The sequence below is a fragment of the Carettochelys insculpta genome, chromosome 2 (assembly GCF_033958435.1).
Source record: "Carettochelys insculpta isolate YL-2023 chromosome 2, ASM3395843v1, whole genome shotgun sequence".
NCBI lineage: Eukaryota > Metazoa > Chordata > Testudines > Carettochelyidae > Carettochelys > Carettochelys insculpta.
In genome coordinates, this window is record NC_134138.1 from 128733966 (window position 1) to 128759027 (window position 25062).

General features: G+C 45.0%; 1 protein-coding gene across 1 annotated transcript; it reads left to right on the top strand.

Annotated features, from left to right (window-relative positions):
* Positions 1–10318: 10318 nt before the first annotated feature.
* FAM217A (family with sequence similarity 217 member A) lies at positions 10319–23985 on the top strand. The gene is given in 7 exon segments (XM_074985464.1): positions 10319–10447; positions 11434–11518; positions 11608–11654; positions 12997–13039; positions 13042–13067; positions 13180–13259; positions 22333–23985. Coding segments are annotated over 7 exon segments (1635 nt in total). The 3' UTR covers positions 23558–23985.
* The last annotated feature ends 1077 nt before the right edge of the window (positions 23986–25062 follow it).

The window sequence follows — 25062 nt, forward strand, 5'->3', positions numbered from 1 at the left end:
GAAAGATTCAAGGAGAAGGATATTGGCATTTGAGAGGAGTTAAAGAAAGATCCTGAGAATACAATGGATGCAGAAGGTCACCAGTGAGGAATTATATAGGAAGATACAGCTGAAAGAGAACCTACTACAGGTTATACAACAGAAGCTACAGCTATTTGGGCATATCTGCAGAATGAAGGATGAGCAAAAAGTCAAGACCCAGGTATTCGGCATAATAGATGGTTCAAATAGGAGAGGCAGACCCCATAGAGAATGGGTAGATGATATAGTAAATTGGTATGGAACTAGTCTACAGAAACTAAGCCACTCTGCACTGGACAGGAAAGATGGAAGGAAATAGTGAGGGAGGCATCCGCACCTATGGGCGCTGAGCCCATGGTTGATGATAATGATGAGACACAGGAAGCATGCCAAATCGTCATGGGCCACCAGATGACTGAGCTGCTAAAAGAGCACACAAGGAAGACAAGGTAATTGCAGAGAAGCAAAATGAATTCTTTACATTGCTTTTCACTGCAGAGGATGTGAGGGAGCCATACAGCTGAACCATACTTTTTAGGTGAAAAATCTAAGGAACTTTACTCAAACTAAGGTAGCAAAAGAGGAGCTTTTAGAATAAACTGAAACATTAAACAGTAATAAAACACTAGCATCAGATTGTATTCACCCAAGAGTTCTAAAGGAATTAAAATAAGAAACTGCAGAACTACTATTTGTGCTATGTCGTCACTTAAACCCACCTCTGTACCAGATGCCTAAAGGGTAGCAAATGTAATGGTCATTTTTTAATAAAAAGACTCTGGAGGTGATCCTGGAAATTACATATTAGAAAGCATAACTTCAGTAAAAGTCCAACTGAAAATGAAACTATAATAAAAGAAATATCAGACACACAGACAAGACTACTTCTTCTTCGAGTGTCCCCGTGGGTGCTCCACAATAGGTGTCGGGCTCGCCCGGCACCGCAGATCGGATCTTCCAAGCAGTTTCTGCCGGACCGCGCATGCACCGGTGTGCGCCGCTCCCGTGCGCGCTCCTGGCCACGTGCGCGATCCGGTCCCCGCCAGTTCCTCTTAACCGCCGTCGGCTGCAGACGGAATCCGACTAGGCTACAGCCAAGTTAGCGTATTCAGTGGTTTTAACTGTTTTTTCTTTAAGGTTTTCAAGTTCTTAGGCTACTGTTAAGTTAGCCAGTTGTTATTTTCAAAAAAAAAAAAAAAAAAAAAAAAAAGAATCAACAAGCGGGACAGCATTCAGTCCAGTCCTAGTAACAAGCGGAGCACCGGAGGCCAGGGGCCTAGGGCCATTAGCCCTCCTGCCGCGGCAGGCTATCAGAGAGGGGGAAAAACAGCACAGAGAAGGTGCTAAGTACCCATTAACAACTGAAAGACTCACCAACAACGTCCTCTTCAGGATTCAAGAAATGTGAGTCCTGCCGAGAGGCAATGCCAGCGTCTGATGGGCACAGTCTCTGCATAAAGTGCCTGGGGGAGTCCCATGTCACGCAGAAATGCTCCTTCTGTGCAAAATTAACAGCCAGAGCAACAAAGGACAGGGAGATGCAGCTTAAAATGCTGCTCTTCGACAAGGCCCTCCAGCCAGACGTGCCGGAGCGGCCGCAGCAGGAGGGACCCTCCAGGGCCCATAAAAGGAAAGCCGCCTCCCTCACCCCATCAGCGCAAAAACGGAGGAAAGCCTCCCCAGCCCGATCTCTGCCAGCAGCAACAGCGAGCGGGACAGGAGGAGCGCACAGCCCCCAGCCGCAGCAACAGCTGATCGGCGGCGGCATGGAGAGCCACGTGGAGGTGGCTCAGCCTCCGATAATCAAACAGCCGCCCCGCACCGCAGGCAGGGCGGCGGCTAAACAAGCACCGGTACTGGCGGCACCGCAAGCAGCGGCACTGACCCGCGGGGAACCGGCGGTGCAGAGCGTGCAGGCACGCAGCCTGCAGGCACCGGAGGACACCGCCCGTGCGGCACCGCCCATGAGCATGCCGAGCATGACGCGGACAGGGCCAAGATCCCCTACACGTCAGGGGGAGGAGCTATCTCCTCAAGGGAGGGGGAAGGCTGCACACAAAACAAGGCACCGCAGCCCCTCTCCAGACAGGGCTGCAGAGTTGCTTTCTCTCAGCCCTCCGCTTATGCTGCAGACTCCAACCAGAAGGCAGGGGTCCCCCCTAGCCTACCCAGAGCCCCCATCTCCATTTTTACAACCAGCCTCACCCTGGCTGGGACCACCTTCACCCTTCCTGGGGTTTGAGCCGCTGGAATACTATCACAAATCGCTCTCTCCAGAGTCCCAGGTCTCTTGACGATCTCGCTCCCCCAGACGCAGAGGGTATGCACCAAGGGAGTGGTCTAGGTCACCTTCCCAAGAACAGTGCCCATGCTGCCATGGTCGCCCCTATCACGTGGGGCATAGACACCACCGGCAATCTACAGGGAAAGATCCCCACAGACGGTCCCGTATCCCCGAGGGCAATCGTGAACGGGGACAGAGACTCAAGTATCTCAGGAGGAACTGGTTATGGAACCCCGAGATTTTCCCTTGCAAGCTTCCAGCGAGCGGATGTACCATCACCAACAGGAACCGGAAGGGTCCAGAGAGGCGTACCCTAGTGGTTCCTCACTCTCCTCCCCGGACGAGGCTACGGCCCCGGGGGACGTCCATCCTCCAGACGATCTCAAACAGTTTCAAGAGCTGTTTAAGAGGGTGGCCTTCACGCAAGGCATCCAGACAGCAGAGGTGCAAGAGAAACACCATAAGCTCCTTAAAAATCTGAGACCTCCGGCCTCCTCCAAAATAGCAATACCGCTTGATTGAAGCAATCTTGGAGTCCGCCACTACGATATGGCAGACCCCTACGACTATTCCGCCTGTCCACAAGAGAGCGGATAAGAAATACTTCATGCCGGCGAAGGGCATGGAGTTCCTGTTCAGCCACCCACAACCAAATTCCTTGGTGGTGGAGTCATCGCAACAAAGATCAGACATCTCAATTCAAGACAGGGGGAACAGACAAAGATGCCAAGAAGCTAGAGGTGTTCGGCAGAAAGGTCTACTCCTCCTCCACTCTACTGTTGCGAATGGCAAATTACGCAGCGCATTTAGCGAACCATAATTTCGACAACTACACTAGGTTAACCTCCCTCATGGACTCGCTTCCAGAGGACAAGAAACCAGTGCGCAAGGCCATCGTGCAAGAAGGCTACGTGGCCTCGAGGACGGGAGTTCAGATCGCCCTGGATGTTGCGGACACAGCAGCACGCTCCACAGCTACGGCAGTGGTGATGCAAAGGGAGTCCTGGCTCCAGACTTCGGGTATACCGAGGGATCTGCAGGCAAAGATAGTCGATCTTCCCTTCGACTCGCAGAAGCTGTTTGCTGAATCAACTGACTCGGTCCTTACCATTCCAGTAAAGATTCAAGAGCCACACTTAGGACCCTGGGGATTTACGCCCCTCCATACAGAAAGAAAAAGTACTACCCTCAACAAAGACGGTACCAGTACCAGCAACAGCATCCCCAGTACCACAGGGGTTATGAGCAAGGGCGACATCAACAGCACCAGCAGTACAGAACTCCCAGGCGAAGTTCCCAACAGAGCCGTGCGTCCTCAGGGCAGGGCCAAAGGCCACAAGTTTGACACACAGATCCAGGGCTGCGCCATCACTACCATCGCACAAGGTCATCCGAAGCGGCTATTCCACCATCGCCTCCGACCATTCTACGACCAGTGGCAAAGGATCACCACAGACAAATGGGTGCTAGAGATCATAGCCCCGGGGTACGCCATCCCCTTCCAGTCGCTCCCACCGCCACGACCTCCACCCAGGCCCCACCTCCAGGAGGCCTCCCACGTAGTGAGGCTCAAGCAGGAGGTAGACTATCTCATGCTCATAGGGGCAGTGGAAAGAGTGCCGGAGCAACTGCAAGGGAAAGGGTTCTACTCGAGGTACTTCCTCACGGAGAAAAAGACAGGAGGCTGGAGGCCCATCTTAGATCTTCGAGGCCTCAACCGGTACCTGCGCAAGCAACGCTTTCGGATGATCACAATCGCCTCCATCCTTACGGCACTGGACGATGGAGATTGGCTCGCAGCCCTCAACTTACAAGACGCGTATTTTCACATAACTATCCATCCGGCTCACCGGCGATTCCTCTGGTTCATGGTAGGCAAAGAACATTTTCAATACAAGGTCCTACCGTTTGGCCTCTCCTCGGCCCCCAGAGTCTTCCCCAAGACCTTGGCAGTGGTGTCAGCCTACCTGCACAGACAGGGAGTATTTATATTCCCGTATCTGGACGACTGCCTACTCAAAGGGGCCTCGAAGGAGGAGGTACTACGCATGATACGCGTCACAGCAGGCACGTTCTCTTCACTCTGCCTGGTTATCAATCTGGCAAAATCAAAGATAGACCCCACACAGGACATAGAGTTCATAGGGGCACGCATAAATTCTACTACAGTGAGAGTATATCTACCAGAGACTCGCTTTCGGGCCATCGGCTCCCTCGTGCAGGTCATCACCTTCAGCCCTGCGGTGCCGGTCCTGACGTGCTTACAGCTGCTGGGCCACATGGCAGCGGCGATGTTTGTAGTACAGAACGCCAGGTTACACATGCGCAGCATGCAACACTGGCTGGCGAGCGTATACAAACCGGCAACACACACCGTTCACAGGGTGGTGTCGCCCACAGCAGAGGTGCGCAAATTCCTGCAATGGTGGGTTAACCCCAAGAACTTGCTAACAGGGGTACCCTTCCACCAACCACAAATATCGGTTTTTGTTACTACAGATGCCTCCCTCATAGGGTGGGGAGCACACATGGCCGAAGAGGTGACTCAAGGGCTGTGGTCCTCCACGGAGCAGTCACTGCACATAAATATACTGGAGCTCAGAGCAGTGTTCAACGCCTGCAGACACTTTCGAGACCGTATACAAGGCAAAGTTGTCGGGATCAGTACAGACAATACCTCCACCATGTTTTATATAAATCGACAAGGAGGAGCTCGGTCCCGTGCCTTATGTGCGGAAGCAGTCCGGTTATGGAACTGGTGCATCGCCAACAATATAATCTTGAAAGCCTCGTACTTACTAGGCACTCACAATGTGAAGGCAGACCAGCTGAGCAGGCGTTTCGCACTCACGCATGAGTGGCAGATCCGTCCCGATCTGCTACGACCGATTTTTCACGCATGGGGTTTTCCCCAGATAGACCTGTTTGCCACTCAACACAACAAGAAGTGCCCACGATTCTGCTCCACGGCAGGACTGGGATGGGGGTCCCTGGGGGACGCATTCGTGATTTCCTGGAGGGGCCCCCTGCTTTATGCTTTTCCTCCCACAGTGCTCATCCACAAAGTCTTGCAGAAAGCCAGGAGGGAAGGAGCCCGAATGATCCTGATAGTCCCAACGTCGGATCGACAGAAATGGTTCCCCCTACTCCTGCGCATGTCGGACCGTCCACCGATGCCCCTTCCGGTGGCGCCGGATCTGCTCACGCGAGCCCAGGGGTCCATAGTGCATCCGCACCCCCAAGGCCTGCGACTACAAGCGTGGTTAATCCATGGATCAGCTCCCTAGAGAGCACATGTACGGAGGAAGTGCAGCAAGTCCTAGAAAGTAGCAGAAGGACTTCCACCAGGAAGACCTACAAGCAGAAATGGACTCGCTTCACGGCATGGTGTTCTACCAAACAGCTAGCCCCCCTTTCGGTGCCTATACCTGTGATATTAGAGTATTTACTGGACCTCAAGAGAGGAGGACTCTCACTATCCTCGTTAAAGGTCCACCTTGCCGCCATTTTGTCGTTCAGACACGAAGAGGAAGGGCACACGGTGTCCGCCCATCCCATGGTTACCAGGTTCCTCAAAGGGTTGGTAAACCTATACCCCCCTCGGAAACCGCTTCCACCTTCGTGGAACTTGGACCTGGTGCTTAATGTGCTAACGGGACCACCGTTCGAGCCCTTGGCCATGGTTTCCCTCTGCCTCCTTACGATAAAGACGACCTTTCTGCTCGCAATCACGTCAGCTCGCAGGGTGAGCGAACTTGCAGCAGTTATGGCAACACCACCCTCCACTGTTTTTTCCAAGGAGGCGGTAACCATACGGCTGCATCCAGCCTTTGTTCCCAAGGTTTCTTCTGAGTTTCACATTAACGAACCTATTGTTTTACCCTCGTTTTATCCAAAGCCTCATAACTCTAACAAAGAGGCGCGCCTACACCTCCTGGACGTGAGGAGGGCGCTAGCCTTCTACGTAGACAGGACCAAGTGCTTCCGGAAAACGGATAGACTCCTAGTCTCCCTCGCTCCCAAATCGAAAGGAGAAGGTCTCTCTTCGCAGAGAATCTCGAAGCACATCGTATCCTGCATAAAAATGTGCTACGAACTCAAAAAGACTCCTTTATTGGCCACTCCCAGGGCTCATTCCACTAGGGCGGTGGCAGCATCAACAGCCTTTTTCAAGGGCGTTGCCCTAAAAGACATTTGCAGAGCGGCGACCTGGTCATCCTATGACACCTTCGCCAAACATTATGCCCTTCACAGGATATTCCAAGAGGATACCCGTCTCGCGACAGCGGTCCTCTCGGGTACAAGCTGCGCATAATCCGATTACCCACCTCCTATCTTGGGTTACTGCTGGGTAGTCACCTATTGTGGAGCACCCACGGGGACACTCGAAGAAGAAAGAAAGGTTATTCACCGTAGTAACGGTGGTTCTTCGAGATGTGTCCCCGTGGGTGCTCCACTACCCGCCCATCCTCCCCGCTTCGGATCTTTGTTTAGTGTTTTGCAGGAGCATCCGAGGCGGTTGGTCAAGGAACTGGCGGGGACCGGATTGCGCACGTGGCCAGGAGCGCGCAAGGGAGCGGCGCGCACCGGCGCATGCGCAGTCCGGCAGAAACTGCTTGGAAGATCCGATCTGCGGCGCCGGGCGAGCCCGACACCTATTGTGGAGCACCCACGGGGACACATCTCGAAGAACCACCGTTACTACGGTGAGTAACCTTTCTTTATTGGGGAAGAGTCAATACAGCTTTTGTAAAGTGAAATTAAAATTCTTAGAGAAAGTCCAGTAAACTTGTGGACAAGGGTGGTCCTGTCCAAATAGCATATTTGGACTTTCAGAAAGCCTTTGATATGGTCCCTCACCACTGGGTCTTAATCAAGTAAGCAATCATGGGATAAGAGGGAACATCCCCTGCTTAAAAGATAGGAAACAAAGGGTGAAAAATAAATAGCTGGTTTTTAAAATGGGGACAGGTATATGGTGTGGTCTCCCAAGGATCTGTGCCATTCAATATCTTCATAAATGATCTCAAAAAGGGAGATGGCCACTGTGTGGCAAAAATTTTAAGATGATGATAAAACTACTCAACATAGTTATTTTATCTCCAGTTTGAAAAGAACAAGGGCAGCTTGTTTACATTCTTAACTCAGAAATGCTTGACAAAATTTTACCTTAGCCTTTCAGAGGAAACAAAATAATTTTTAAGAAAAGGAGAAACTTGGAAAAAGTCAACCTTAAAGAGAGAAATTGGGGATAGTTTAAAGTATATGAGAAAAAGGTTCTATTCAAAATGATTGTGCAATCTTAAGGGAGTCAGTGTTAGTGACAGGTTCAATAACTGGAGGAAAAAAAATTGGGCAGTCCATGCCTGGATTCATGGCCAAATCTTCAAAATATAATTCCTGACTATTACAACCTCATAAAACAAGAAGCAAGAAACTGTTCTCCCCCCCCCACCCCACCGCCCCTTGCATATGTACTGGACCAATTCCATGATGCCAGATTTTATATGACAGCCTCTGGGCAGGTCTACACTTAGAAACACTGCAGCAGCACAGCTTCAGAGAAGATGTTACTATGCTGATGAGAGAGAGGTTGTGGCTATGCTAATAGATGGAACTGTCTGTCTGCAATGGAGGGGTTAGGTTAGTGTAATTATGTCACTCGGGGGTTCATTGCAGCGCCTCATGGGCATCTTTTGAACCCGCTCATTAACATGCCCTTTCCGAAAGGAAGGGGCTCGTGTAGACCCAGCCAATGTGTTTTAGTGCCAAGGAGCAATACAATAAACTCTTTCATATCTATCAGAGAGGTAGCCATGTTCGTCTCTACCTTCAAAAACAACAAGAAGTCCTGTGGCACCTTATAGACTAACAGATATTTTGGAGCATAAGCTTTCATGGGCGAAGCCATGCTTTGTCAGATGCATCTGATGAAGCTGGTCTTTGCCCATCAAAGCTTATGCTCCAAAATCTATTAGTCTTTCATATCTGGCAGCCTCCGGACCAGGAGGTTGCCGGATCTTCAAACGTTCTGGATAATAGCAATGCATAACACTAAAGCGAAACAAGATTAGATATTAAGAAACAGCTCAATTTGGGGATAAAAATGTTGCAGATATGTGCTTTATTCCTCAGGTGTTGCATTCATGGATATGAATGCAGATGTCCATGGACATTTTTGGCAGCTGCTTCCCAAGAGCAGCCCAGGGCACCAGGGGCTGTGCACCACAGTGGCCCAGGGCAGCAGCGTTCATGCTGCCTGCCAGCAGCTGCTCCCTAGGGCTGGAGGGCTTGGTGTCCCCCAGGGTCACTTGTGAATATAACTGTGCCCTACTATCACACTCCTCCCTTTCCATCTGATGTGAAACAATTGCATTCCACACCCGTCCAAATGCCTGGAACAACCAAACTCTGACCTTGCTTTAAGTTATGATAAGCGGTAGCTGCATACCAAATTTGGTGGTCCTAGCTCTTACCATTTAGGAGTTCATGAATAAACAGATGGATGGACAGATAGATAGACAAATAGATGCACAAAATCTCTAAAATAGTAGAGTGTGTGTGTATACATATAGACTCTATTTATAGATTCTTGTACAACTTCCGAAGGATTTCTAAGATGTCAGCCATTCTCTTCAGTGGAAACTAAAGAAGGCCTTAAAATGGTCCAACGCAGATAAATTGACCACTTCATCTAGCAAAATGGAGGAGTTGTCAAAGGAAAAGGATATATTTGATTCTCACCCTCACTTTGGATTTCCTTTCCCAAATCACAAGGGTCACTCTGTCAAGAAAGCTGCACTGATCTTGAAGGCTTCACACTATGAGATGACCTCTCCCTGGACAAAGCATTTCTCAAAGAATATGTAGCAGATTAATCAAATTGAGGGTAAAGCCATTAAGACCAGGACTGCTTACTGTAAGAGTAGTGCATATAAAGCCATAGTAGAGGGATCCATGGAACTTGTAAACAGCCAGAAGAAGCGATCCTGCAAAGAGAGAAGTGCCCTTACCTCCCTTTCTCTAGTTCTTCCTCATGAACTGACCCAAGAAAGGAGGCAGTCCTTGGAGAAGAACTTATGCTATAGTCTGAAGAGGAAAACTCAGAAGAACAGAACAGACCTTATCTTTTCTGGAGGAAGCAGTGATCTCTAGAGAGACTGAGGAAGCTGAAGCGAATGGTTGAGAGATAGATACCTGTGTCAAAGGTGAGCGTAGAAAAATATTCAGGGAGGAAACTGTTGATAACAGTGAGGCATAAAGATAAAATGATCCTGGTGCTGGCATAGACATAGAAGAGGGAGCTGGACTGAAGCTAACTGCACCAAACTGGCATTACTGTTGGAAGCAGGACCATGGAAGTTTGTAGTGGAATGGGATGCAATGAAAAAATTAATGAAGAAAGGAGAGAGAAAAGCTGTTCCTGCGCGGCAAAACAGCAGACATGACTCCCCATCTGGAAGAGGTGAGACTGGGGGAAGAAACTGATGGAGTAGCTTGATAATCAGGAGAGGGAGCAGAACCAAACCTCGAGTAAATGCTGGCGAGGCACAGAGGAGCTAGATGCTATAAGGAGCCCGGTGGTGAGGACCATGGGGAGGGACAGTAAGAAAAGGAGCTCGGGTTCTAAGTGACACAGAGTTGGAAAAGAGGGCGACGAAACAGGACTTAACTGGGGGGAGAGAAGGGGCAGAGGCGGAAGGTGGGGTTCACACACGGGAACAGTGGGCGGCGCGCAGCAGGAGCGGGCGGCAGGGGGCCAAAGGCTCTGGCCCGCCCTGAAATCTCTACAACTCACGGGCCGGGGGCTGAACTGCTCTAAAACCCCCCTCAAGGGGGAGGAAGGGAGGGGCGGAGGGCGGACTCCCTGGCCTGGGGGCGGGGCGGTGGCGGGACCCGGCCCGTTCCCATAGTGACCCCCTGTGACGCGGGGCGGCGGCCGAGGCAGAGCCTAGGGAGCTTCCGCGGGATAGCGTCGGGCGGCTCGGCCGGCCCCTCCCGCCCAGCCCCCTCATGCCCGCGCTCTCCCCCCCTAGGTGCGGCACGAGCAGCCGGCGCTGCGGGGCCGTGGACAGAGGGGCCTTCACCGGCGGCATCTACGGCACCGGCCTCCTGCTCGCCAGCGGCTGCGACTCCCGCCAGGTACGGGGCGGCCTGGCCGCGCGGCTGCCTCAGCTCCCGCGGCGGGTCGGCGGCCGTCTGTGTGAACACCACTTCGCGCCCTGCCCCCGGGCGCCCCGGAGGGGGCCTGGGCCCATCGCCACGTGCCGCGGGTGCGGGCGCTCCCTTGTCGGTGCTTCCTGTTGCTGGCTGCCCGCCCTTCGTCGCCTCGCAGACCGGCTATTAGCGGCTGGAGGGGATCGGCCGCCGGGGCGGTAGTATGTTGAGCCCTGGTGGGGATCCGGTGCAGAGGAGAACACAGGCTTTATTTAACAGCGGGTTCCGCTAACATGGGACAAGGACATACTAACTTAATGCGCACAAATGGACTTCTACTGAAAAAAAAATCCGGGGTAATTCTCATGCTTTCAATTCCTGTGCGCATCCCTAAAGCTCCCACTCCTGTAGTGAACCCTATAGCGAGAGGCCCACGCTTTCATCTGGAGCCCCAGTCAAATTAATGGGCGTGTCCAAAGGGAAAAAAAGGCCAACAAGAAACCCCGTTGCAGGATAGGGACTGCGATTTGTAAATTGCCTTTTGGTTATTTCAGGGTTAAAGGCATTAGCTGAATGCACAATATCTGTTCTTATCAGTTTATGATCTTTTCAACCTGTTAGTCTGGTACAATTAAAAATAATACCTAGTTCTCATGTATCACTTAACAACAGTACATCTCAAAGCACTTTATAACAGAGGTCAATATTAGCCCATTTTATAGATTGGGAAACTGAGGCACAGAGCAGGGAAGTGATTTGCCCATGGTCACCCAGCAGGCCAGGTGGTAGTAATGTATTTTCATTTAATATAATTTCTCTATCACACAACTATTTGTTTTCACATCTCTCTCCATTTGCCACTTCCTCCTTCCAGCTTATGAAGTTATTAATCATGACAATATAAAAGGTTTATCATACACGTTTTCGTTTTTGTGGTTTTTGCACTTAATGAAGCTGAAATATTGTTATAGAATATATATGCCAGAGATTTGGAACATGATGTTCACCTTCCTGAGAATAAATACTCTCTGTTGAAGGATGAGATTGTCGCAGGAGGTGAGGAATCCCAGCCATTTACAATTCTGTGTGGAGAAAACTTTTCCAAGAACTAATGTAAGCACAAACCAACTGTTGGTCTTTTACAGGAGTTCTTTCAAGCAAGTTGCACAAGGGAAGAAGGGAAGAAATGTCAGTCTTTTGACAGTAGCAGAAATCAAACTTACCTGGAATTAACTTAATAAGTTTTGTGTCTAAATACTGGTTTTTAAAATCCATCAAACGAATTAGGCACTTAAATTGAAGAAGACAAAACCACTGTTATGTTGTTTTAAATGCTGTAAATAAAATTATGGCTCCACAAGGAAAAATTGTTTCTGTTCAAATAATTTTCAAATAAATATATGGCTGGGCAATAGCGTTTTTGAACAGCTTCTTTTATAGCAAATGACCAATCACTTGATCATATTCCAAGTTTTCTTGAAGAGTTATAGTATCCCTCTTTGGTTTACATGAGGCCAAACTTGTACTTACTGTTTTAAAAAGTAAAAACTCATTTCAGTACACTTGACACCTCACAAACTTGCAAGATACAGTTTTTTGAGAAAATACAGCAATTCGTGCTATCTTTGATACATATTTGTATCTTCTGTTCTCTTTAATGGGTATACAGGTGAGAACAGACCCATGCATAGTTGAACGTGGTTTTCTTTTCCCTTAGACAAAATGAAATATTCACCTGGTGGCTGTTCAGTTGATGTGAAATTAATTTGGCAAGTTCCCCTGTCACACAAGCATGCTCTCAATTAAGCACAAATGCTCACACAAACACTAAAAAGCTCATTACCATGATTAGTAGCTATAGTGGCATGAAGGATGGTTGACACAAACTTGAAAGGCCCTGGGAAACATTCCAGATGTGATTCTTAATACAGCAAAAGTTATTGTCACATTCTTTTCTTCAAGTGATTGGTAATGTCCATTCTGGTACGTGTGTCTGTTGAATGCATGATTGTCTGAAAGATTTCGCTAGCAGTACCCATCGGATCAGTTGTGGAGCCTCCTGGAAAGGCACCAGTATGGCGATTGTATATGTGCCACTGCTGACCTGCTGCCTATTTACTTCCTTCTTTAAGATTCTACAGGACTGTGTGCTTTGTTTGAACTGGGAATCTCAACAGAGAGGTCACAAATTGAATGAGCATGGGGACTACTAATATGGAGTAGTATTAATTCTACAGAGAAGTGATTTCTCCCAACCAACATTGCTGTGTAAACAAGCCCTGTCCACGTGCTGTGCTTTTTCTGTGAGATGCTAGTCCCCTCAGCCATTACTTTCATGAGCACTGTATTCACACACAGCCATTTAAATGTTTACCACTAAATTAAACCCTTAGTTGCACACTTGAAACATCATTCATGCAAATGGGGGTGAGTCGGACAATTTTTGTACCAAAAGATCCAAGGTAAATAAACGATCATGTCTGAAAAGTGCCTTCATGCATACTAAATATTGTAGCTGCTTTTCTGTTTTATAGGATGGTTACACAACTGCAGCAGAACAACTAGCAGATCTTAGGTTGTCAAAAATATGATTAGAGGAACACGGGTGGGATTTCTATGTCAAATAACTAATTATGCAGTTTATTTCTGTTTGCCTTGGTGCTTATTGTAAAATATATGATTAGTATTTTTATAAATGTTCTTTCTGCTTATTGCAGCTCAATACAGATAATAGCAAGGAAGGGATGTTTCGTCCTTGGAGATATACACATGATCAAAGCAATACTGCTGTGAACAGGTAAAGAAAAATTTATTCTTAACACCTAAATCTAGTTTAAACTGAATAGTTTTATTAAAAGATGTCCAGGCAGTCTGAACAAGCAAGACATTTGCATCTAAGACATGCATTGAACACTCTGTGAAAAAACTGAAGGTTTATTGTCAGCTTCTATATTTTCTAACAGAGTAGAGTTCAAAGGATTTTCTTAAACTAATGCATAGGTATTTTAATTAAGAGTGAGGTAACAGTAATTCTTCAAATAATATCTTTAATGTCTTCTGGACACACAACTGTTACGCACTATAGCTAAACCCAAAATATATTTGTTTGCCATCTTGGTATGCAATTAACTCTTTTTTCCTAATAAATCCTTCATATATTCTGTCAGTCATGTACTATGTTTATACTAGACATGGAAGTTGACCACAAATACATGATTTCAGGTGCGCTAGTTGCGTAGCTAAAATTGACATATCTGTTCTTGGCTAACTTTTTTGTCTTAGCGGGGAAAGTTGACAGGAGAGTTTCTCCCTTCAGCCTTCCTTATTTCTCACCTCTCGTGATGAGTACAGGGGTCAGCTTTGACCCCACACATGCATGAAATCTAACCACTGAAGATCGAACCTGAGTGGATTGATCTCCCACAGTAGTGTAAGTTAGCCCTAAGGCTCCTCCAAAGGTTTGTGAAGATACAGACGTTCCTACTGGTAACACTTACAGCAGTACCATCATTGGATCTAAGGGACTGATGGTTGGCCTTCCGTCTATAAGATGTAAATTTCCATATAGTGATTCACTCTTCCCACTGTTGAAGCACAAGACTTCTCTGTGTTTCGGCAGCTAACATTCAGCTTTATTGAATTCAATAAGGCAACAGTTGAGCCAAACTGCACACTAGTAAAACCAAGTCCAGCAAGGCTGCTTGATGCAGTTAACTCTGGTATTTTATACCCTTACACAAACAAAGCCCAGTGTCAGAGGCAATTTAAATTACTTCTCAAAGAGAAACCGTTATCAGCAAAAAGAAACAGGTACTTGGAGGCTGGAGCTTTGACTCCAAACAGTTCATTAACACATTTCATAGAACTCATCCTCCCTACCATTCCCAAATAGGTCAAGGAAAATACAGGCTCTTGTGGGCGTGCAAAAGTAAGGGATGTGAAATGGCTTCTTATACCAGATGGTTTCCACACCACAGAAGTAACTTGTATTGCACTCCTGATGAAAACCACTTTTAATCCAGAGTGCTTCATTTGGTCTCTCTTCATGTTCAAAGTTCTGTCAGTGGTGGTAGCTTCCCTTCTCAGAGATAGAATCCTAATTTTCCTATTGCTTGACGATTGCCACAGGGACACTGCTACAGCAAGAGTTTGGTGGCCATTCAGAATGTCATAGAACTGTATCTCAGGCTGTCTCTACACTACCACTTTTCACAACAAAACTTAGGTCACTCAGGGCTGTGATAAAAAAAACACACCCTGAGCAATGTAAGTTACGCCGGCATAAGTAGTAGTGTTCACAGCACTGTGTGGGTAAGAATGCTTCTCCCACCAAGATAGCTATTACTGCTCATTGAGGTTGGTTTATTCATGTTGACAGGAGAGCTCCTGTTGGCATCGAGTGGTTACATGGTACATACTGAGGCAGATGCATCTTTGTAAACTCCCTAGTGTAGACATAGACATCAGCCTGGGACTGCCATGAATTCCGAAGTCCATGTTGGCTTCAAGGCTCAGATTGGAGTTCATAAACCCCTGTTTCAATGCGGTAGGTGCCAACACTTAATTACCAATGCATAGGCTTACAGCCCTATCAAATTTAGTCACTATGGTCCAGATCAGCCCCCTTGTATAAGTCAAAAACTGTCTGCAGTTGCTGGGGCACTTCATTGCTAGAACTTTTATGATAATCATGTCAGATTGCATGTGTGCTGCCTCCACAGGTGGCTTAGAAATGGCTGTTTGCCAAGCAAATTCAACTTGAACAAACTACTCTGGGTTCCTACTGTTATGAAGAAGAACCTTAACTTAGGCACAACACATGAGGTGGGTTACATGAGGCTTATATCCACCACCCACATTTCTGGTCGGCCTGCCAGGGCACAGGGGAGTAAGCCGTTCTCACGCTCACTTTCTGCCCAGCACATTTCTGGCTTGCTTGGCACCTCTGCCTGGCAGCCATGCATGGGTCTGGGTGGAGGGGGCTGGAAAGAGCTGCTTCTCTTACAGGGTGAGGGTGGTCGCTGTTGGACAGTGCCTGTGTGTACTGATACCTGTCTGATGGTATTTGTTGAAATATGTGGAGACATATCCACTTTTTCTGAATATCATGACTCAACTTTTGATACTGTGTTTGGCTCTGCTGTATCTTCTTCAGTTTTGGACTTGAATCGAAGGATCCCTCCCACTTCTGAGAAGATACTGCTTGTTACTCACCTGAGGTGGAGCACCACGAGGATATTACTAGAAGAAGAAGGAGAGTTACTCACTCTATGCAGTAACTGTAGTTCTTTGAGATGTGTCTGCCTACAGGTGCTCCATTACTCGCCTTCCTTCCACTCTCCTTCAGAGTTCTCACTGTGAAGCTTTTCAGAAGAAGGAACTGGAGGATTGATTGTCTGCACAGCTCTGTGTAGCCAAAGTCACACCATGAAGTGGCGTAGAGCACTTGCATAAGCTGAACAGGTACGGCTATTTAAAATCTCTGATTGCAGACAAAATCACTTGCAATGCAGAGTGCTTCATTTGGTGGAGAACTGATGGGGGAGCCATCCAAAAGAACTACACTTACTGCACAGGTTGAGTAACCTCTCTTTTAGTTTATGTGGACCATATTCAGCAATATTTTAAATGTGTACAACTTGCATTGATTTCAGAGGTATTTCTAGCTTCTTATACCCACAGTTAACATGTCTTTTATATTCCTTTTGGTCTTTAAGAACTCCAGTTTCTTACATCCCCTCTTTCTTAGCATAAGTTTTTTGTGGTTCTTCTGAGACGTCTTCTGCTTGATTCCCCAGGAATTCAGATAGGCTCCAGTCTTGTTATTCAAGCTCCTTTATTTGTTGTACAGCAGCACTCTGCTGAGTTGATGAGACATAGCTTATGGGGAGCAGGTATAGGGCGTACCACACAACAAAGTTACACAGCAAAACTTTACCTGATATACATTTTTACTTGTGCTAATAACACATGTATCCTGAGCTGTACTTTGCATCATAAATTTTGATTGACTTGGTTTCGTTTCAGGAACCAGACTCTGTACAGTATGCCCTGTATTATTGTATGCCGGTTGTATAGAACTTACCTTAACATTCCAAGCTTATCTTGTCCATTGTCCCTAGCACCAGCAGTGTACCTGCTTTTGTTGTAGCTAGGATAGATAGCCTAACTTCAGTATGCTGTTTGTTAAATCTCGAGTTGTAGCTTAGCTTTCCATTCACTTGCCCACTCAGAACATAAGAATAGCCATCCTGGGTTAGACCAGTGGTCCACTTAGCTCAGTATCTGGTCTTATGACAATGGCCAATGCCAGGTGCTTCAGAGGGAATGAACAGAACTAACAATTGTCAAGTGAGCTGTCTCTTGTTATTGGTTCTCAGCTTCTGGCAGTCAGAGGTTTTGGGCATCCAGAGCATGGAGCTGCATTCCTGACCGTATTTGCTAATAGCCACTGATAGACTATCTTCCATGAGTTTATATAATTCTTTTTGAACCCCATTATGGTTTTGATCTTCATAATATCCCTTAGTAACGAGTTCTACAGATTGACGGCATTGTGTGAAGTAGAATGTCCTTACGTTTGTGGGATTGTCTACACTTGCCCCCAATTTCAAAGGGGGGATGTTAATCCGGGTGATGGGAGATTACTAATGAACTGCTACAGTGCATATGCAGCACTTCATTAGGCTGATTCTGCCCCGCGGCAACTTCGAAACATCAAACTTCAAAGTGCCAGCATGCCGTGTAGCCGTGGTCACTTCGAAATGCCCACGCTACTTTGAAGTGCCTTTACTCCTCAGGGCGTAATATTGTTCTATGAAAGGCAGTGTGAGCAATTGTACTACAAGTACCAGGTGACTCAAAGAAGAGTTTCTTATAGAATCTTTTTACATTAAAATACATCTAAAAGTATAGGAAAACACTAGAAACAACTAAGGTCCTGTCCACAGAACGGTTCAAACCATCATGTGTTGATACGTGGTTTTTTTGTTTTTTGCCAGGAGGGTGGTACTATAGGTGCCTTGAGAGTATAAACTAGGCGTAACATATGAGTATACCTTTTTATGGATTTTTCCCCCGGTGCACAGTTGTCTAGATGTAGTCTGGAACTTTCCCTCCCTCCTCCTGAAGCAATGCTGATTCCTACAGCTGGAGCCTGGACAGAGTGAATTCACACTCTAAAGTGGTACAGAGGATCCTCTCTCAAATGCTAGCTGGTTAGTCTAGATAGATGCACTGGGTCAAACTGATTACTAGATTTGAGGTCAAGAAGAAATTTTCCTTTAACCTTCATTGGTGGGGTTCTTGAGGTTTTTCCACCTTCCTGTGCAGAATGAGGCATGTGTTACCTGCTGGGATCACCTGGGTACAGTCAATCTGCCATTGAAGGAGCATTGCGATTGAGTGGCGTCTCCATGCCACATGATCTCTGCCTGTGTAACACAGCTGCTTATTCTCAAGGACTGAAATGTTTTAGTCTTAAATTATTGGGATCTGTATATGAGTAACTGGGTGAAATTTAAAGGCATATGAGATACACGAGGTCAGGGGAGAGTCTCATCTAATGGTCCCTTTTTAAACTTTATGAAATTTGTCCTTACTCAGCTGTAGGCTTATGCTAAATTCCTAAAAGAGCATAAGGTGAAAGCTTATCAGGTCTCCTCAGTGTACTGTTAATCTGATCTGTTCCCCAATTTCTGACATTGTGAATAGCTGGAAGAATAAAGAGAAAGAGGCATAGCTCCTGAAAGGCTTCTCAGTAGGTTCAGTAAGTCACCATTCTTGCTCTGTCATCGCAGTCTAGTATGTACCAAATAAACTGTGTTGAGGTTCTGGCAGCTCTGAATTTTCCTCTTGTACAGTACTAATAAGGGCTAAAAGAAGATTTTCTTTTAATGATTTTCCAGTAGTGTTTTTTGCTGAACTCAGGTCCTCCAACAAGTACTGTAATTGCTATTAGAATATTTATTGTATTTGCACAATTACCTAGAAAATATTTTAATAACAATTATCTTCATTTAGTAAAAACCTAATAGAGCATGCATGGCCTTGAGCAAGTTAGTGTGAAATTTAATTCACACTAATCTACCCATGAGCAGGAAAGAAGGAATGCTGCCATGTATAGGAAGAAGCTAAAAGCTCTGCTACTGTATGTGCGACCTCTCTTTTTCATTTGCATCTTTATCTGCAAAAAAACACCCTTTCCAATTATTTTCTCTCTCCTTGTTCCTCCACTTCCTCTGATTTAATATATCCTGAGAATCTCTTATGGGCTGCCTGGAAAGCATTAGCTTGAGACAGAGAGGGATGTTGGCTCCCAGGTAGTACTGCTTTGTACTCTGTCAACTAATAGAGGACATCTGGTAATAAGTATTGTCAGGTCTTCTCAAAGGTCACATATTAAGAGAGAGAGAGGGAGTTTCACTGATACTTCTCTTCCCTTTTGCAGAATGTTCCAGGAGCAGCTACTGCAATTGTTTCCTTAAAATATGTAATATGAGTGAGGCATTTATTTTGAATTTAACTGTAATGATATATAGTAAATGGAAACAAGGAGAACCATCACCAGCTATTTCATGGGCAAATAGGGGTTCATGGAACAGAGTGAGGCACACTGGCTTACATGGTGCATAATAAGGAGAAGTAATAGTCTATTTCTAGCACAAGCAGCGAGCTAAATTCTGAGACAATTTACACTCGTCCAGCTCCCTTGAATTGCATTGTGTATAAGTCATCTTAAAATTTGCTTTAAAATCTCTTGCAGCTTTTAGAATTCTCTTCAGCTGAATATACTTACCCTATCTGGTATGTCTCTCAAGTCTTAACCTGCCAAGTTTTCCTAATAAGCAGTTTTTATCTCCTCTCCAAATATGTAGCCTCTTCCTGAGCATTTGAATTAAGGATTTTGGGCTAAAACTAGTCATAAAGCCAGGCCAGATTTCTAATTCCTTAATGCCAACATTATAGACTAAGTTGCCCACTATTACTGACTTCTCAAATGTCTCAAGCTTCTTTTTGCAGCACTATTTTCTGAGGAGCTTGTATCACTAATGAAAAGATTATCCTGTCTTCCTTCATTTACTTTAAGATTTTCTTTAGCTCTGCCATCCGGCAGCTTCAGTTTCTCAGACATAATTTCCACAAATTCATCTGAATTTTAAGGGGCATAATAATCATATACCTAAGTGTTTTTTTCTAGAATGTGTGTCAGCTGTCTTGGCCAAAAAGCTTTAGTGTACCCTTTAATGCTCCCAGGAATTATAGTCAGTCCAGTTAATTTGTAGGCTTTTTACCTATGAGTTAGACAGGGTGGGGGGGGTTCTATTCAATGGTGGTCATACAGTCTAGAACATGAGTGGGCAAGATACAGCCCACAGGCTGCATTCAGCCTGTCAAGCCTTTTAATCCAGCCTGTGGCCTGCCCCCAGAGCCCTCAGGCATGGAACAGCTCCATGCTAACTACTGAATGTTGCTCTCTGGGCTGTGCATTAGAGAAGTCGGGAGTCTTCTGTGTTGTCCCCGCCCCCAGCACAGTCTCTCAGGTACTACTGACTGGATTGCATCTTTTGATTGAACTATGTCTCATACTTAATTTTTTTTTAAAATATCCCGCAGAGAAGACACTACATCCTGAGAGGGCAATAATTTTTGATGGGAGGGCTACTGCCAGCAGTCCCCGACTGCTCAAAGCATCTGGCTGTTCCATGTGGCTCTCTGCACCTGGCTTGGGGGCGGGGGTGCTGAGAGATTGTTCTGGGGGCAGAGGAAGCATGCAGAGCCCTCCCCTTCCCACAGCATGTGTGCAGAGTTACCCTTTCAGCAGTGAGCTCGTTGAGTGGGGTGGAGCTGCTCTTTGTCTGATGGTCCCGTGGGCAGGCCCTGGGCTGGATAAAAAGAGTTGGTGGTCCAGAGATGGCCTGTCAACTGTATCTTGCCTGCCCCTGCAAGAGATGCTACAACCCACAGCAAATTACACAAGTGGAAGACTGTACTTTATCATTATTCTCAGCATGTGTGTGTATATATATGGAAGCATTTCAAACCAGTGTATTGAAACAAAAAAGCTTTTTTGTTTTGATAGTATATAGCCTAGCACGGCTATCTCTCTCTTACTATTCAACATGCAAAGCAGTGTATTGAAATACATTTGATTTGTCCAGTTGTGGTACCTGTCTCCTTATGTATGTTTACAAAATCACATTTTTGTTAAAAAGAGAACACAAGCAAATAGATTTTACAGACTGACACTCCATCTCCACAGCACTAGTGTACCAAGTTTATTGCAGAATCAGGGAGCGCTTAATGCAAACTTCTTTTTTAAATGTCAGTAACATTACTGACCTCTTGAAGTCATCCTGAGCCGCAAGTTTCAGATCAACGTCTGAATCTGACCTTGTCAAAACATTAGAACATTCCCAGAGGGATTCATTCACAGATCAGCATCATATATTTCCTCAAGTTTCACATGAAGGAGTTTCAGACAAGGCTTGTATTTAGGTACCTTGTGGCCAACAGCTGGAATTTTTCACATCTCAAAAGAGCGCTGTATTTGCAAGATGCCCTTATGGAAGCAGGGGCAAGTATATACTGATGGGTATTATCTTGCAATAACCACACTCCAGGCAAAGGATAGATGTCGAAGCATTTATATTTTATAGATCTTCCAGAATAGCTCATTTGAAAAAAAAGCTGCTGTGTAGCCATACCCTTAAATCATATTTAACTCATTACTTTGTAATCTGTTTTGAGATAGATATATTAAATAAAAAGTCTCTCTCTCTCTCTCTCTCTTTCTATATATATACACACACACACACAGACTTTTTATTTATATGGATCACTGCCATTTGTTGAATCAGAATTAAAACTGACTGATAAACTTAATTTGCTGTATGTGATAAGAACCTTATTGTATCTGTGTTAGCGAATATTTTGTTTTATATCTGATCTGAAAACCAGGTTGCAATTCTACACTAACAATAGTAGTGCAGAGCTTCCCCCGACTCACACAATTGCAGGAAAATAAGATGGCACCACTTCCTTTTTATGTAAATTTGGTTGTCTTGAAAAATTTAGAAGAGACTTGTTCTTTTGAGGTCAGATTCAATACTTGGATCTGAATGTACAATGCCTTTAGGGCTTTGGGGTCAAACATTCCCTTTGGATGTACACACTAAATAATCTAAAATAAAAGTCTTGTAAAATTAATATTAAATTTTCCATAACAATACAAGCAGGAAACTGGTGGCTGGTTGAATGTTTGAACGTAGGTGCTGGGGATGTGGAGGTTGGTGCAGCACCCACTGGCTTGAAGTGGTTTCCATTATGCACAAAGTTTATAGTGTGATGCAATGGCTTAGTACCTGCTTCCCATGTAAAATTGTTCCAGCACCATTGTATTTGGCTTTGAAGTCCATTTGGAAGAAGAATAGAAGGGCTGAGATTCAGGAGGAGAAAACATCATGGAGTTGCACTTTGTATATTTAATTAATGGAGAACAGTGATTTTCGTTTTATGTCAGGAACACTAGGATTACTTACATAAGTAAGGCAAACAGGAGGTGACCATCAGTATGGAGAAAGCAAGTAATTCTCATCTGAATGAGAATCTGCCTGACAAGTGGTTGCTGTATGATTGCACCAAAGCTACAGTTAGCCTTTCAATATAGATTGAGAGGAGTTACTATTCCCTTTTAGTATGTGACATTAACAGCTTTCTCCTAAAAATATAGGGTAAATCCTCACCCCATTTCAGGCAGTCAGTATGCCCATTGGCTTCAGTGGTGATCAGAATGTCCCCCATAAACGCATTTTATCCTACCAAGTCCCTGAGTAAAAGTATATTATATTTTCTCTTTTTCCCCCCTCCAGAGACTCCAGTAAACCTCTACTAGAAACTCTTTCCAGCTCGCCTGGTAATTCTTTAAGCTTTTTCACTTTTCATCCCACATTGGTGGGGACCCATATGAACAGCTATCACCCAGTGTCTTCCCAAAGACCTCAGCAGGTGCCGTTAGGCCTCTATTGGACAAACGGACATGGTGATTTTTTCAAGGCCAGAAATGAAATTACAGCTTCTGACTCTGATCCTGCTACTGAAAGCAGTAGTGATGACACTCTCTGTGTGTCCAAATGTAATTTGATGTTGCAACAGCATAGTGTTGAGAACAGTCTTTTAACAGAGGAAAGTCATGTACCTGAAAGTGAAAAAGTCAGTGATGTTTTGCTTCGTTATTTCAAAAATATGGATCTGAACTTAAGACCAGAAACTGTAGAAGACATTGAAAAATCATCCTCCAAGCACCAAAATGAAGTCTTTCCATACCCTGATTTTCTCCCACCACCTTTCAATAACCTGGACTTACAAAAATTGGCCTTATCAAAATGGGATGACTGGAAGGAATTCTTTAATCCACCCCCGGAAAGGTCTGTTGGGAAATTAATATCTCGTCTGTTGGAAATTGAAAGGTTGCAGCACTTGACTATATTAAAAGAGAAGATGAGAGATCTGACAGTACCTCCGAGTATGATGCTTGGCCATAGAACTAGTTCCACAAAATCCATACATCACCTAAAGCCGTCAAGACTGTCTGACCCACCATGTCTTCAGACAGCTGTTAATGAAGAATATCAAGAGAAAAATAAATTATGCCATTCTGGCTTCTGCACACATGAGTGGAACAGCTCAAAATGCACTTGGGAGTGTTGTCATAACAACAAAAGGAGTGCTGGGACATCTTCTAGTAGAAGTTCATCCACAAAGCAGCTTAAAGCATCTTGTGATGTTTCTAACAGATCTAAAACCCCCATCATTTTAAACACTAGCAACATACTATCGCAAGGGTCTTCCTCATGCTGTGTGGCAGCACCAAGAACCCAATCAGCTGTGAAATTGACTTCCCGAAAGCAACTGTCACCAAATACAATTATAACCACTTCTTTCCCAGATAAGGACAGTTCAAAATACAAACAGTCAAGGACCAAAAAGAAACTCGACAGAAAAAATGTTGTAATGAGTAAGACTTTCCATTGCCAGAAGCTAAAATCTGTATCTGCAGTGCCAAAGCAGAAATATACTCACATTGACAAACAGTAATGTCTTGAATTCATACTTCTCATTATAAGTGAGTCTTGCTCAGCAATCTTGTTTTAGCTTGATTTTTGTCAAGTTAAAGTAATTTTGATAGTATGGGACAGAAGTGATATAAAGTAGCACTCGTGACAACTGAATCCAGTTCTAGAAAAGGCACGTTTTATCCCTCTGCCTGCTGACATCTTTTACAGACCCTTTGTGTAACTTTAGAAGAACTGAATCAATATAAGAATACCAGCAGCTCATCCTGTTCCAGAGGCCAACTATATTTTTTTTTCAAATGCTTACAAAAGTAATGTCAAAGTACAGTTACATTGCACTAGCATCCAGAAGATCCCATTCAGCATCAGTGCTCACCCGTTCTAGGGACTGTATCAATAAATGGAAAGATACAGTGTCAGCCATGAACAAGTCACAGTCTAAATACAATGTGAAAGCTGAGAAAAGAAAAATACAATTGCTATATATTTTGTCATTTTTTTCTGATACATAGATTAAGGGCCAATGTTCTGATTATGTACATGGGAAGATATTGAAGCAAAATGAATGTAGTGCATTTCTTTCACTATGAAATCACTCACTTTTTTTCCTCAAATAAGGAAATTAAATGGAACAACTAAATTGATGGTGTTTGCTGTATGTGCATAGAAATGAGGATATTCAGATTTATGGTTCCTGTTTGCAACCATAGTCATCCTTGTGTATGAGCCCCCGAATCTTGGCCACATTATCTTACACATGGCTAATGGCCATGTATTATGGGCTTCATCACCTTCTCTAGGGACGTACATTACTACATATCATCAAGTCCTTCTGTACTGGTTCTTTATCATCTGATACTCCAGGGGAGCAGAGTGGGAATTCTGTAGTTCTGTTTGAAGTCCATACATTATTCCCAATGTTACTTGTTCAGATATTAAACTTGTTTTTATACTGCCCTCACATCTTCAGCACGCATTACAGACTTTGGTGCTGAAAGTAATTTAACTATAGAAGTTGTCAGAGGGGCAAGTGGGAGGATTTTGGTACATAAAAAGGGAGAAGGGTTGTTACCGTATTAGCTAAATATTTTTGTTAAATGATTTGCAGTGAAGTAGATACCAATATTTTGGTCTATGACAATGTTCGGTCAATAGAGAAACCAATGTAGGTTTCAGGGTTACCAGTCCTTTGCACATTGCAGCATTATTCACGGATAATTTTATTGATGAAAGCTAGAACCAATTGTTTATATACCCTAAAATTTTAGCTACTGTAGCTCATTTGTAGAAGGGCCGAGTACAATGTAATATACAATATGTAATAGATACAATACAATATAATGTAATACAATACATGCCTACAAGTGCTTCTCATTAGATCAACTTACAATTCCATCTTAGCATTTTGGACTTTAAGGTAAAAGTACAGGAGGGGAAGGAAAGAGGTGAATGCCATTTAACACCCTGGGTTTTTTTTCCATCTTTGGGACTGAAAGAGCATAGCAGAGAGTTGTGAATAGATGCACT